This window comes from Panthera tigris, chromosome B1, assembly GCF_018350195.1.
Source record: "Panthera tigris isolate Pti1 chromosome B1, P.tigris_Pti1_mat1.1, whole genome shotgun sequence".
Lineage (NCBI taxonomy): Eukaryota > Metazoa > Chordata > Mammalia > Carnivora > Felidae > Panthera > Panthera tigris.
This window is the reverse complement of record NC_056663.1, coordinates 70,363,588-70,377,576: the sequence shown is the minus strand read 5'-3', so window position 1 is coordinate 70,377,576 and position 13,989 is coordinate 70,363,588. Positions and strand designations below refer to the sequence as shown.

Below are 13,989 nucleotides of genomic sequence, written 5' to 3'. Positions count from 1 at the left end.
GGGAGGAGAGAAGCCTAAGCCACGTTTGGTCAGGTGAAGTTGCCAGGTCTCCGATTCAGATTGGTCAGTGGTGACAAACAGTTCAGGTACTCATTCAGTAGACAAAAAAGGGGAGTTTAGAGAGTTTCTGGTCTTGTCATAGGTAAACAAGGGGTTAACCGTGAGTCTTACTTAGGTCACATGGGGACAAACTCTTTGAGGTAAAGTGCTTCCCAGAATGCTGGGAATGATGGAGGTATTTCTTAACATCTCAGTGTTCCAGGAGTTCAGGTAAAGTTCGAATATTACTATCACTACTATTGATGAATATTCATAATGCTTCCAGTTTAGGGTCATTATTATTTGGGTTCATTAAAAGTGTTATGGACATTTTTATACATGCATTTCGGTAGACATAAGCATACACCTAAGAATGAAATTTGTGTATCATAGGGTATATGAATATTGAACTTTAGGAGATGTGGACAGTTTTCCAGTTATTCTCCATCATTAATGTATGAGGGTTCCAGCCACTCCACATTCATGTCCAAAGTTGATATTATTAGCAATCTCTTGAATTTTAGCCATCTCGTGTAGGTATAATGATACCACAGTGTAATTTTAATTTGTATTTCCCTGATGATTAATCTCATTGAGCACCTTTTCATATATTGGACTTCTAGCTATCTCTTTTGCAAAGTGTTGTTTCAAGAGTTTTCCCACTTAAAAAATTTGTTTTCTTTTTCTTATCGGTATGTGGTTCTTCATGCATTCTAGATAGGATTCTTTGTCACATACATGTACTACACATCTCTTCTCCAATCTTTGTTATGCATTTTCACTTTTTCAATGGTGTCTTGATGAAATGAAGTACTTATTTTGAATAAGCTCTGATTTATTAGCTATTGTTAATGGTTTGATGGTTTTTTAAGTCTTTCTTTAGCCCAAGGTCATGAAGATAATCTATTTTTTTTTTCTGAGAGCTTTATTGTTTTATGTTTCACATTTAACTGTGTAATCCATGTCAGTTTAACTCTTGTATATGATGTAGGGTAGGGTCAAGACTCATTTTTAAAATAGGCATATCCAGTTAATAAACACATTTATTTACTTATTTACTTTTAATATTTTTTAAGTTTATTTATTTATTTTGAGAGGCAGAGAGAATATGTGAGCAGGGAGGGGCAGAGAGAGAAAGGGCGAGGGAGAAAGAGAATCCCAAGCAGGCTCCATGTTGCCAGTGCAGAGCCCAATCCAGGGCTCAATTTCACAAACTGTGAGATCATGACCTGAGCTGAGATCAAGAGTTGGATGCTTAACCGACTAAGCTACCCAGGTACCCCAGTGCAGCACACTGATTGAAGAGGCCATCCTTTCTCTGATTTCCAAATAATAGCTGTGCAGATAGTTCAATAATAAGCTATTTGATTCAGTTTTTTAAAAAAGCAGACTAATTTTTGACTTTTTTTCCTACCTCAAATTGAGCAGTAACTCATGCAAAACTTATTTTATGTATACACACAGTATAGTTTTTTTTTGGAGGTTGTCACTAGAAATTGTATTTTTTTTTCCATTTTATTGTGGTAATAACACTATAACCTCCTTAACAGATTTTCATGTACAATACAATATTATTAGCTATAGGCACAATATTGTACAGCAGATCTCTAGAACTCATTCATCTTGCATAACTGAAATTTTACCTCTTTTTTTTTTTTAATGTTTATTTGTTTTTGAGAGAGAGACAGAGTGTGAACCAGGGAGGGGTAGAGAGAGACACACACAGAATCCAAAGTAGGCTCCAGGCTCTGAGCTGTCAGCACAGAGCCTGACGCGGGGCCCAAACCCACAAACTGTGAGATCATGACCGGAGCTGACTGAGCCACCCAGGCACCCCAGAAATTTTACCTCTTGATTAGCCACTCCTCTTTCTTCTCACTCTAGCCAACCGTCATTTTCTTCTTTGCTTCTCTGAGTTTGACTACCTTAGAGACCTTATAGAAGTGGAATCAGGCAGTACTTATGTTTTTGACTGGCTCATTTCACTTAGCATAATGTCCTCAGTGTTCACCCTTGCTGCATGTTGCAGGATTTTCTTTTTTAAGGCTTGATAGTCCTCGATTGTATGTATATACCACATTTTTCAATGTGCTCATCTGTCAGTGGGCATTCAGGTTACTTCTATATTGTGGCACTGTGAATGCAGTGAGAGCTGGGTTTCCAGCCCACTCACAGCAAAGTGGGGGGCAGAGCTGTGGTGAGTGCCCCTTGATCAAACAGCTGCTTTGTTCTCTCTATTCCCTGGGGGACTACCACGTGTGTGCTGGATCCCATCGTTGCCCCAGATGGTGAGATAGGAGTTGGTTCCTAAGGTAGACTCAGAAAAGCTGGTGTATTGGATGTGAGGTCTCTTTCCCTCCTCAGGAAGAAGCAGGAGCTAAGGACATCTCTGGATGGCACTGCACTGTGCTGTATTGTGCTAAGGTGGAGATTACGGCGAGAGGGTGTCTCCACTTTTCCTGCTACTTTCATTACACATGCTTGGGTGTAGAAGCCTCTCAACTAGCTTTTGGATTTCTGACAAAAATAATTGATTTGGGTTTTGCTGTTCATTTGGTATGTTCAAGAGGGGAAGGAGGGTCCAGAGCTTCCTGTCCCTTGCTGAAGTCTCTCCTAGTCGAAAGTTTTCAATGGGTATTCTCCCTTCCTTCATTTCCTACCTTACCGCTCACTACTCTGCCCACTCCAGTCAGGCTTCTGTCTCTCTCAGCTGAAAAACGGCTCTCCCTTTTGCTAAATGCCATGGGGATATTTTCTGTCCTCACCTTAACCTCTCAGCGGTATTTGGTCCCGTTATCCAACCCTTCCATAAAATTTACCCTTTCTCCTTAATTTCTGTTGTCACCACACACTTCTTGGATTTCTTCCTTCTTCTTGGGTAGTTGATTCTTTGTCTTAATTGTTGGCTTATCTTCCTCCATCTGCTCATTAAATGGTGGAGTTCCTCAGGTTTTAATTCCATGTTCTTCTCTTCTAACAAGTGATTCATCTGACCATTAGAATCATCTGAGGAGCTTTTAAAACCCTGATGCTTGGACTTCACCCCAAACTAATTAAATCTGGGGTGAGACTAGGCATCAGTAGTTTGCAGAGTTTCTCAGGTGAATTCCGTGCACAACAAAGCTGAGAATCACTAGACAAATCCATGTGGACCTACAGTATTAAAGTTTATTTATTTTGAGAGAGAGAGAGAGAGAGAGAGAGAGAGAGAGAGAGACCGAGCATGTGCATGAGTATTGGAGTGGGGGAGGGGCAGAGAGAGAGGGAGTGAGAATCCCAAGCGGGTTCCATGCTGTCAGTAAGAGTCAAATGCAGGGCTCTCGATCCCAGGAACCGTGAGATCATGGGAACTGAAATCAAAAGTCGGACAGTAACCACCTGAGCCACCCCAGTGTCCCAAGAACCCACAATTTTAAATACTACTTTTGCATCAGAATAACCAACGTTTGTGTTTCATTCTTAAGTGCATAGCCAGCATACGGCACCATGCATGGCATATAGCAAATGCTCAAAAACTTTGTTAAATGAATTCAGTAATGACTAAAATGCATGCAAGGAGAAATTCAGCATGCAGACAGTTGAATGATGGTTAAGTTTTCGTTGTTCTTTGAGGAGTTTTATTATTTAGTTGATGGTGTGGGTTGAGTTATCTCTAAGACAGACTGTGAGATGAAGATTCACATGCAGAAAGAGATTGCTTTTGGAACACTTCTAGGGAATGAGGAAGCGGGTTCAAGCGCAGGAATAATGCCTTTGCAATTAAGGCATCAGGATGCTCCAGGGAGCTCTGAAGCCTGGATGGCTTGCAGAGATGTCTATCAGTAGGAAGGGACCTTGAATGCTTTTGTGTCCCCATATCAAAGTCTTTGAGTGTGGGTTGCCTCCAGGGCAAGGCTGAAGGAAGGCTATTCTGGAAGTGGCCTGGCTCAGCCTTAGGCAGCCAGCATTCCTGGCAGCAGCCTCAATTCTGAAGGGGTGATCTGGGGGATGGGGCACCACAGCATCCGCTGCAAGTGGAACCAGATTATCAATTGAATGGGATTTTACAAACACCTGATTTTGACCTTTGATTTAAAGGTGAGTATACTGAGGCTCAGAGAGGGATTTGCCCAATATGATGTAGTAATCTTCCAGTCTGTCTGCGTCTAGAATGCTAGTCTCTTGGCTCTTTGACAAGTGTCTCTTCAATTATAACCACATGTAACTTGATCATGTGTGCGTGAGTGCTGGACTTATCTTCTCACCATTTCTGTGAGTCCAGAAGGGAAACATTTTATATTTATGTTCTGTATGGAGAACTGAGAAAAGGTAAGCACCGTAGCAGTTGCAGTTGGTGTTGGAGTCAGAGGTGTTACTCTGGATTTGTATCTGCCGTAATACTCTGTGGGTGGAAGGTAATTGCACGGTGAATGTTTTGAGGCGTAAGTTTGACTCCTTATGTCATGAGGTTTGTATCAAATTAGTAAACCAATAAGAAGTAGTGAGAATATATAATGTTTTACACTGTCTGAGAAACGTAACACGTAAATAGATCTTTGTAGTGTTCATAGGATGAGTAATCTCATGTGATATGAAGTTAAAAAAGACCATAGCGATTGGGAGATTGCTCGTATCCCAAAACCGGAATCTCTACACATAGATGTTTCTACCTTGTGAAAAATGTTTTTCTTTGGGCCATGGATGATGTAATTCCATGATTGTAGGTAGACAAGATTTGAAAATGTTTCCACAAGATCCAACAGTTCCTTAAGCCCAATTGAAGGATAAATAAAATGAATGCTGTGAAGCACTGTTCTTAATTATGATTCTTGGCCTATAATAACACAGTAGACTTTGCCACACACATGCACATATGCCCATAAACACATTCTTTTCAAATAAATATAAACTAATTAAACTCAACTAATCCTGTAAAAGGTATCACTCACTATATTCATAAACCTTCTGTTCACAGTTTAATCTGTGAAAACTGAATGGAAAATAAATATAGAAGCTGTCAAGAGAGGTAATAATAACTTATACTGTAATTAGGAAAATGCAAAATAAATAAAAATATAATAACCCTGGATTCGTACACAACCATTGACTTAATTTATTACCTGAATATATAAAGTGTTGCTCTGTCTTTGTATGTCTATCTGTCTGATTATCTAGAAGAGACTCAGAGAGGGATTTGCCCAATATTATGTGGTAATCTTCCAGTCTGTCTGGGTCTAAAATGCTAGTCTCTTGGCTCTTGGACAAGTCCTCTGTGCTCTGCCTATTAATCTCCCTCTCACTCGCAGTCCCTATCACCCACTCATCTTTTTACTGTTCCATAGTTTTGCCTTTTTCCACAATGTCACAAGTTTAAAATCATCATACAGTGCCTTTTCGTATCGTCTTTCATTTAGTAATATGCGTTTCTGGTTCCTCCATATCTTTCCATGGTTTGATAGAGCAAATAATTTAATGCTAAATAATATTCCATTATCGGGATGTACCACAACTTATTTATCCACTCATATACTAAGGGACATCTTGGTTGCTTCCAAGTTTGGCAATTATGAATAAAGCTGTTATAAACATTTGTGTGCATGGTTTTATTTGTGTGTGTGTGTGTGTGTGCCTGTGCGTGTGTGCCTGTGTGTGTGTGTGTGTGTGTGTGTGTGTGTGTGTGTGTAGACATTAAGTTTTTATATCCTTTGGGTAGATACCAAGGAGTGAGATTGCTGGATTGTGTAGTAAGAGTAAGTTTAATTTTTGAAGAAACTGCCACACTCATTGTCTTTCTAAGTGGCTGCACCATTTTGCATTCCCACCAGAAATGTATCAGAGTTCCTACTGTTCCTATTTGTCCATATCTTCATTTGCATTTGGTGCTGTCTGTGTTGGAGACTTTGGCCATTCTAATAGGTATAGATGGTATTTCATTATTTCAATTTGCATTTGCCTGATGATGTATGATGTGGAACCTCTTTCCATATGCTTATTTGCCATCTGTCGATCTTTGGTGCGTTATCTGTTAAGGTCCTTGGCCTTCTGCTCTTCCCTGCACCCCCCCCCCCCAATAAACTTTTTATTTTAGAACAGCTTTAGATTTATAGAAAATTTGCCAAAGTTTCTCCTATTATTAACATTTTACGTTAGTATAATACATTTTTGGTTTTCCTTGGCTTTCCTTCTTTTTCTGTTCCAGGATCCCATTCAGCATAGTACATGTAGTCTTTATGTGTCCTTAGGCTCCTGTTGGCTGTGACAGTTTCTAAGACCTTCCTTTTTTTACATGACCATGATGGTTTTGAGGAGTCCTAGTCAAGTATTTTATAAAATGTCACTTTACTGCCATTTGTCTGATATTTTTCTCATGATTGGATTGGAGTTACGTGTTTTGGTGGGGAAGACCACAGGATTCATTGCCATTCTCATCACATTTTATTAAAGGTACATAGGGACGCCTGGGTGGCGCAGTCGGTTAAGCGTCCGACTTCAGCCAGGTCACGATCTCGCGGTCCGTGAGTTCGAGCCCCGCGTCAGGCTCTGGGCTGATGGCTCGGAGCCTGGAGCCTGCTTCCGATTCTGTGTCTCCCTCTCTCTCTGACCCTCCCCCGTTCATGCTCTGTCTCTCTCTGTCCCAAAAATAAATAAAAAAAAAAAAAGTTGGGAAAAGAAAAATAAAAAATAAAGGTACATAAAGTTGACATGACTTTTCACTGTAGAGGTTAACCTTGATCCTCTGGTTGAGATAGTATTTGTCAGGTTTCTCTGCTCTAAAGTAACTCTTTTCCAAACCCTTCCTATATGTACTCTTTGGAAGGAAGTCATTATGCACAGCTCACACTGAGAAATGCAGAGCTCTCTTCTACCCTGAAAATAAAGGGTCTATTTGGAATTCCAGTTACTTGGAATTCTGCATGGGAGAATTGTCTGTTCTCTTCCATTTGTTTATTTATTTAATCATTTGTTCATGTCTTTATGGACTCACAGATTTTTATTTTATACTTTGGGATATAATCCAATATGACTTTATTTTATTGCTCAAATCATTCAAATTTGGCCCTTGGGAGACCTTTCTGTTGGCTTTGTGTCTCTTTGATACACTCTTATCATCTTTTTTCTTTTTTTTTTGAGCTTACTTGCAGTCACTACATGATATCTAATTTGTTTTTTAATCTTCTCTTTTCCTCCCATTTTAGATGAGAATACCAACATCTGTTTCCACAAAAGAGGGTTTCTACCACCTGAGGTGTTCAGGTCCACGATCCCTCAGCATTGTAAACTTTGCATTTTTTCAGGGAAGAACATAGCTTTTACCAGATTCTCAGTGTTGTCCATAACCTAAAAAAGAGGTAAAGAATCGCTGCCGTAAAGAGGAGAAATAATACAACCTACACATTTTACATACCTTCCTCTTTGCTTACTGCTTTGTGCTTGCTTGCCTCAGTTCATGTGAGGCTCAAAGCTTTGTGGCTCCCACACCCAGATTACTCATGCTGGCATGTGCCATACTACTTCAAAGTCTGAAAGGAATTTTGACCATTGTTGTTGCATTTATAACTCTATAAAAACAAAATCATCCGTTTGGACTCCCTCCTGGTTGAAGGGAGGATATTCAGATAATATGCTCAAACACACCAGTTTTGAAATGGAGCTGTGCAGTATGGTCACTAAAGGGTCATGTAAAAATAAGAATGCTCTTCAGTTAATGGAAAACTGAGTTTCCCCTTTGGAAAGAAATTTCTGGATTTTTCCCTTGGTGCTGGAAAACATTACATCATCCAGCTATACAGCCTGATGCATTCCTTGCATAACTTCACATATTAGTAATGACATCGGTTCAAGTTTAGGCAAGTGAACAAAAGAAGACTGGTTGTAAAAAGGCTTTTGATATAAAACATTATTTTCTCTAGTCATTTGATCACTTTGCCTGAGTAAAGTAAGTTATTTTCTTAAATTAGTATCGTATTTCTATGCAGTAAATCCTCTTTTGTAGTAATAACAGAATTGTTGATAGATTTCTTGAAATAAAACAAAATGGCATAGTCAAATAGATAAAATATTGTACTGAGATTCAGAATATAAAGACTAACAATGAAACGTGAATTAAGTATGTGCCCTAATTAAATGCATTTAACTCTTCTTATTCTTGCTTATTTTGTGTACATACTAGTCACTATACCAAATTACAAAATTATGTAAAGTGCAAGCATAATTTGAAAATATGCAAATTATTTCAACTCTTTGGCAGAAAGTGGTATAGCTTCTAGACTCTTAAAATATATTTTAATGTGTAGAGATGACTTTAATGTTATTTAGTATTGATTGAGCTAAACAAGTGATTTCTACTGTTTTTAGGTAGGAAAACCCCTGAATGCATGCATGTGAATATAAACTACATAGGGTTTCACTTAAGTTTTAAAACATCTTTGAATTTCTAATATAAATAAAGGTGAATTACTGAACTATTGAATAAATATTCATATCAGATTAACTACAGCAGAGTCTTGAAAATATATATTGATACAAATAAGAATGAAAGAAAAGAGCTGTAATATATTTGATATATTCCTTCTTATAATTTCAAGAGATTTTTGTTAGCGACATTGATTTTTTATTGTTAATAAATAAGAATTTTTGTTGTTTTTGTTGTTTTTGTTGTTTCTTTTTAGCTGTGGAAAGAAATAAAAACATTTAGAGATGGCTGGAGGGAAGAGTGGTGCTGATAAGTTATGGAAAGAGCAAATTCAGATTTTTCAGGACTAATGATTTTAAAAATTAGTAAGACTAATGAATAGAACCTTATATATATATACCTACGTATATGTATGTATATATATATCAGGATTTTCTCTTTCTCTCCACTGAAAAAGAGCTCTCTGGGTGGTTAAGAATCTCTCCTATTTCATCAAAGGAGCATTTGTGATTATTAAAGGAAAGAATGTAGTGGACATGACAGTTGATTCCTCAATGTCTATTTCATTCCAGACTACTGATCTGAGCCAATAGTGATTGTTTCTTTCTCCTTGCCAGTGATTGGTTCAGCAGTGGCCAATGCTGGGAAGCTTCTGAGGAAAACAAAAACATAAAACCACAGAACCACAAAAACTAACCTTCATCTTAAGAGGACATCTCAGGAGGAAATGCTCTTCATCTGGAAGTGATGCGTGTACTACTACTGCGACTCCTGCTGCCGCCTGCTACTCGTATAGCGCATGCAGGCATCTTGAGGCCGAGGTCAATTTAGAAGCACTGGCGGATGGGAAGTGCTTGAGACAGTGTGTATTTCATACTATGCAAGCACTATAGGGAATTACAAAAATACGGAAGCCATGATTCCCTCAAGAATCGTACTGTCTACATTCAGTCCAGTTAGTAATACACACACACACACACACACACACACACACACACACGTGCGTGCGCACGAAAAAAAAGCTACAAAATGATTGCCAAACAGTATATCTATGTTTATGTTCATTAGAGTAAGCTGGGATGATTAAGGCAAGATTTTAGATAGGCAACCTTAAAGGAGAGGCTGGATTTAGATGAGGACAATGAGAAGAGGAAGTTACAGTACTCTAGAAAGGAGGATTTATTCTGAACCAGTGAAGGGGGGAAGGATAAAATTTGGTAATGAATTACAAGGGCTAGGAAGTGAGTTTGACACAAGCTTACAGCTGAATGGGAGGAAAGACTTTTCCCTCTATCGTCGATAGCTAGGTCTATGAAATAATGGGCATATTAACAGGAGTAAAGGTATACAAATTATTAATTTTTAATTTTACATGCATCAGGGGCACCAGAGCAAAAACCCAAGTGAATACCCAGAGTGTGATGAGATTTGAGAGCTGATATTATGTCTTGATAGGGGAGAATACATGCCTTGTAAAGGGGGAGTACGGGAATTTTAGGAAAGATGAATTGGCCCCCAGAAGAATAGATGGGAGATATGACAATTTGTGACCAAGTTTTTTGAGTGTCCTCTTCTGTGATAAGATTCAATCTTCTTTAGTTGATGAAACTCCCAGGGAAGGGATTTAGGACAATAAATTCTGTTTGGAGGATCTGTCTGTAGGCAGATGGGAGTTCAGAGAGAGCCTCCCCTGCATTTGCTCTTTTTCAAGTGGCTTTAGCTCCAGATAATCCATCTGCCAAAGAGACATCTTCCACAGCTGGAAGGAAAAATCGGGCTGGAAATTTCTCTACTACTAAAATTAGTATTCATTGTTTTTATGGTGTCTGGTCATTTCATTGCTTAGAATGAATGTACCTGTAAAGGAATTTACATCAAGAGACACAATAATGCAGTCTTTAATTGATCCAATAGAAGTGTATTTTGTAATCAGTTCTGTTTTCCTCCCCAGAATGACAAACCTTGTAGATGGGTTTAAACACTAATTTGCATCCTAATATCCAATTTTCCCACAAACCCTCATTCTCTGTAGAATTTTCAATCTTTTGATAAGGGATGACAACTGGCTCTAGGGAGGTTACAGTTTCACCTGCAGTGAAATGGAAAATCCCATTACCAGTCCCCAAGTCCCAGCAGCTGTGATATTAGAACTGGTAAGACCATGAGAAGCAATTTTAAAAATCTATATAGTCTTTTGCACCTTTAGCTGTTTTAACTAATTGGTTATCAATTTTTTCTTTAATATTTTGGACTCTGATATCTACTTGAAAAGGTTTTCTGTATCAATTTGTAGTATTTTCTGATTTTTATAAACTTCTTAATATCAGTCACATCACACCTCTACTGGTTCTTATCAGCAGATTGTACGATAATTAACTCAGAACAGAATTGACTGGTAGGTAAGAGCTGGGATTGCAAAACAAAGCCATTACTTCTAAGTTTGTTTCACATAAATTAATATCATTTGTGAAATTAATAGTTTCACCATATCAATACAGAATAGAGTAGACTGCTAGGTATTCCAAGTATAATGAAAACTTTGTAATTGTAATGGATTTTTTTTTTTGTATTGGGGCAATAATTATATAAGACTTTATGGGTCATAAAAAGAACCCAAACAAACAGTAAACAACAAAAACGTTTTTTATTAGATCTAAGGAAGTGCGTTTTTTGTTTCTGTTAAATGCTTTCAAAGGATACCAATTTAGTCAAGCTTCATTGTTCAAAGTTAATTAAAATAGAAAAATATGGCAATTTGTCCTTTCTTTGATAGTTGACAGCAAACATATGTAGAAAAGATAGTTGTAACTTGTAGCTCTGTATTTTCCTTGTTTAATTGATCTGGTAATAGAGAAACTTCTTTTACCATCCCTCCACCCCCCTCCCCCCAGCATATTTAACTCAATGAGAACATTCATTGGTTATTTCTTGGGTAATATTTTATAAATGTCAACATGATAGTTTTATGAATTCTTAGACAATCTCTCTGGCTGTATTCTCTTAACAGTATTCACATACTCCTTGCTTAGGTTAATATACATCATTAAAAAATATTTTTTGCTGTTCTTATTTTTTCCTATTATCTCATTGTCTGCACTCCCTTTGTGCTTGTCTAGATTTTGATTGCAGGTTGTTTTGGGGCAAGTAAGACGTCTGCTTAATTTTATTTGAGAGAGAGTTACATGGAGTGTTTAGAACAGTGTTTTCATGAATGTGGTAAAATTAAGTGGTAAGATACTTTTTTCATTTTTTTATTTTTTATAACCAATATTTGTTGGGCATCTGACAATGTCTACTATTTTTAGTTGCTTCTATTTGGAAACACCATGCTGTCGTTGTGAATTTATCTCAAAAAGCGTCTTTTCCCCAATGACAATTACCCATTTCTGTTGTTGGCCATTTCTAAATACTTACCAGAGTTTTGTTTCGTTTTCTTTTATAGCCAGCAGTCGGCAGAGGACCTTGCCCGCGTACCCGCCAACTCCACTAGCAATATCTTGAATAGGCTATTGGTCAGTTATGATCCCAGGATAAGACCAAATTTTAAAGGTTTGTTTCTCCCCCCACCAAAAGTCTTCAACCTCTGCAGTTTAAAAATTATTTTACCTGTATAAAATCATTTAGTTGTGATATTCAGAACAATAAGATGTCAAATTGTCATGTTACTGTCCTGTGATGTGCTTAGACTTAGAGCAACTTAATGACAAAGGCATTCAAAGATAAGCAGAACATTAATTCTAATAGTTTCATGTGGTTCCCAGTTAAAAAAAACAAAAATAGGTATAGTGTGAATTAACAATCAACCTCTGTCATGGGTTTTCTAAGTAGTACTTGTATTCTTAACCTTAGTGATTTAAACTTCAAGCTCTGGATGCAGTCTGGCTTTCATTCACAGACACCAATGTTATAATTTGTAGAAAAGCTTATATACTCATTAGGGATGGACAGTAGTTCCTATATGTATTTAGATTATTTCAAAATTTTTGTTAGCATTAAACGTTGATTAAAAATTCCCTCTACTCTCTTGCTTGAAAAAGATGGCCATATGGTTTTAAAAAACATGTTAACTTTGTGAATAAGAGTGACTATGCTTTCTACCACATAAATTGCTTCTACTCCAACAGAATATTACTATTTATCACACCTTTCAAGAACCAAACTATACTTTCAATAAAAGTCACAGAAATATTGTTTAGTTGTGCAAATTTTCTTTCTTTCCTTCTTTTCTTTTTTCTTTCTTTCTTTCTTTCTTTTTTTTTTTTTTTTTTGTCCTTTTGATGAGTTAGGAAAAGCTATATGAAAAGCTCTCCTCTGAAAAACTGTAATCCTTATTGCTGGCTAAAGACAGGTATTAATGTAGATCAGATTAACATTATAAGGCTTGATATTTTTTTCTTCTTCCTTTACAGAAAAAAAAAAATGTCTGCAGCTGTTTCTAGTCAACTGAAGTTATACAACTATGTTGTAAAAACAGGGTTTTTTGTTCATTACCAGAACCTATTCAGTTACTTTCAACAACAGCCATGGTCTGGGTTGTCTCATGTCTACCATATATTGATTCACCACCTGTTTTTCATCAGTCAGTGGTTCTGTGGCTAAAAGGCTAAATTCACATTTTCCCTTTGTTAGCCCAACCAGCAGCCCACAACGAATAAAAAGAAAAAAGAAAAAAAGCAAGCAAGAAAGAAATTTGCAACATTATACCTTAATTCTCACTCCATGAACTTTCAAATTATTTTCCAACAGGTCAGGCAAAAATCCTTATAATCATTCTGTTATATGTCTGCTTAACTTCACATATTTATGAATTAAAAATCAAAATATAATAATTGTAAGTAAAATGTATTGAATACTGCTTTCTAATTCAAGTAAGATTTGAAGTGATTATAAAAATGCAAAAAGTTAAAACATTTTGAAAATGGTGCTTTTTAAAGAATAATTTACATTTTGTTAAGGTAAATGCATTAGCTCAATTTAAAATTTCTTTAAAGGTGAACAACTTCGAGTCTCTACAATTTAAGAGATAAGTATGTCTGAATAAATAACATGAGAAAATACAACTTAACTCATTTTTATTTTTATTATGATCCCTTATTTAGAAAAATATGTTAATAGCAATTGTGAACATGGAATATTGAGACCATAGATTTAAATTTTTATATCCCATGTGGATTGGAAAAAATATAAAAATCAAGTGCATAAACCATTAAAATTTGAAAATTCTGACCAAGTTTTTTATAGTTACTAAATATATTCTTAATTTTTATTCACAGGCATTCCTGTTGATGTTGTAGTCAACATTTTTATCAACAGTTTTGGATCCATTCAAGAGACAACAATGGTAAGACTGCAGTTAATTTAATATTTTTAATTATCAAAATTTTAACTAGAGAATAGTGAAACTAATATTAAAACTGAAAAATAAGGGCACCTGAGTGGCTCAGTCCATTAAGCATCAGACTTCAGCTCAGGTCATGATCTCACCGTCTGAAAGTTTGAGCCCTGCGGCATCAGCACAGAGCCTGGTGCCTGTTTCGGCGGATTCTGTGTCTCCCTCT

The 13,989-nt window shown here is 36.8% G+C and overlaps 1 protein-coding gene across 10 annotated transcripts in view; it reads left to right on the top strand.

Moving 5' to 3' along the window:
- GLRB (glycine receptor beta) overlaps positions 1-13,989 on the top strand; it is a 98,639-nt gene that overhangs the window by 27,384 nt on the left and 57,266 nt on the right. For 7 of the 10 annotated variants that reach the window (XR_006216713.1, XR_006216715.1, XR_006216714.1 and 4 more), the window contains exons 3-4: positions 11,874-11,980; positions 13,705-13,772. Coding sequence is in view for 7 of the 10 variants with exons in the window: in XM_042983705.1 (XP_042839639.1) it covers positions 11,874-11,980; positions 13,705-13,772 (175 nt within the window). In the remaining 3 variants the exon portion in view is untranslated. Of the gene's footprint in view, positions 1-9,113; positions 9,253-11,873; positions 11,981-12,840; positions 13,178-13,704; positions 13,773-13,989 lie in introns of those variants that run through there. The other 3 variants (XM_042983708.1, XM_042983710.1, XM_042983711.1) reach the window with 3 other exon arrangements.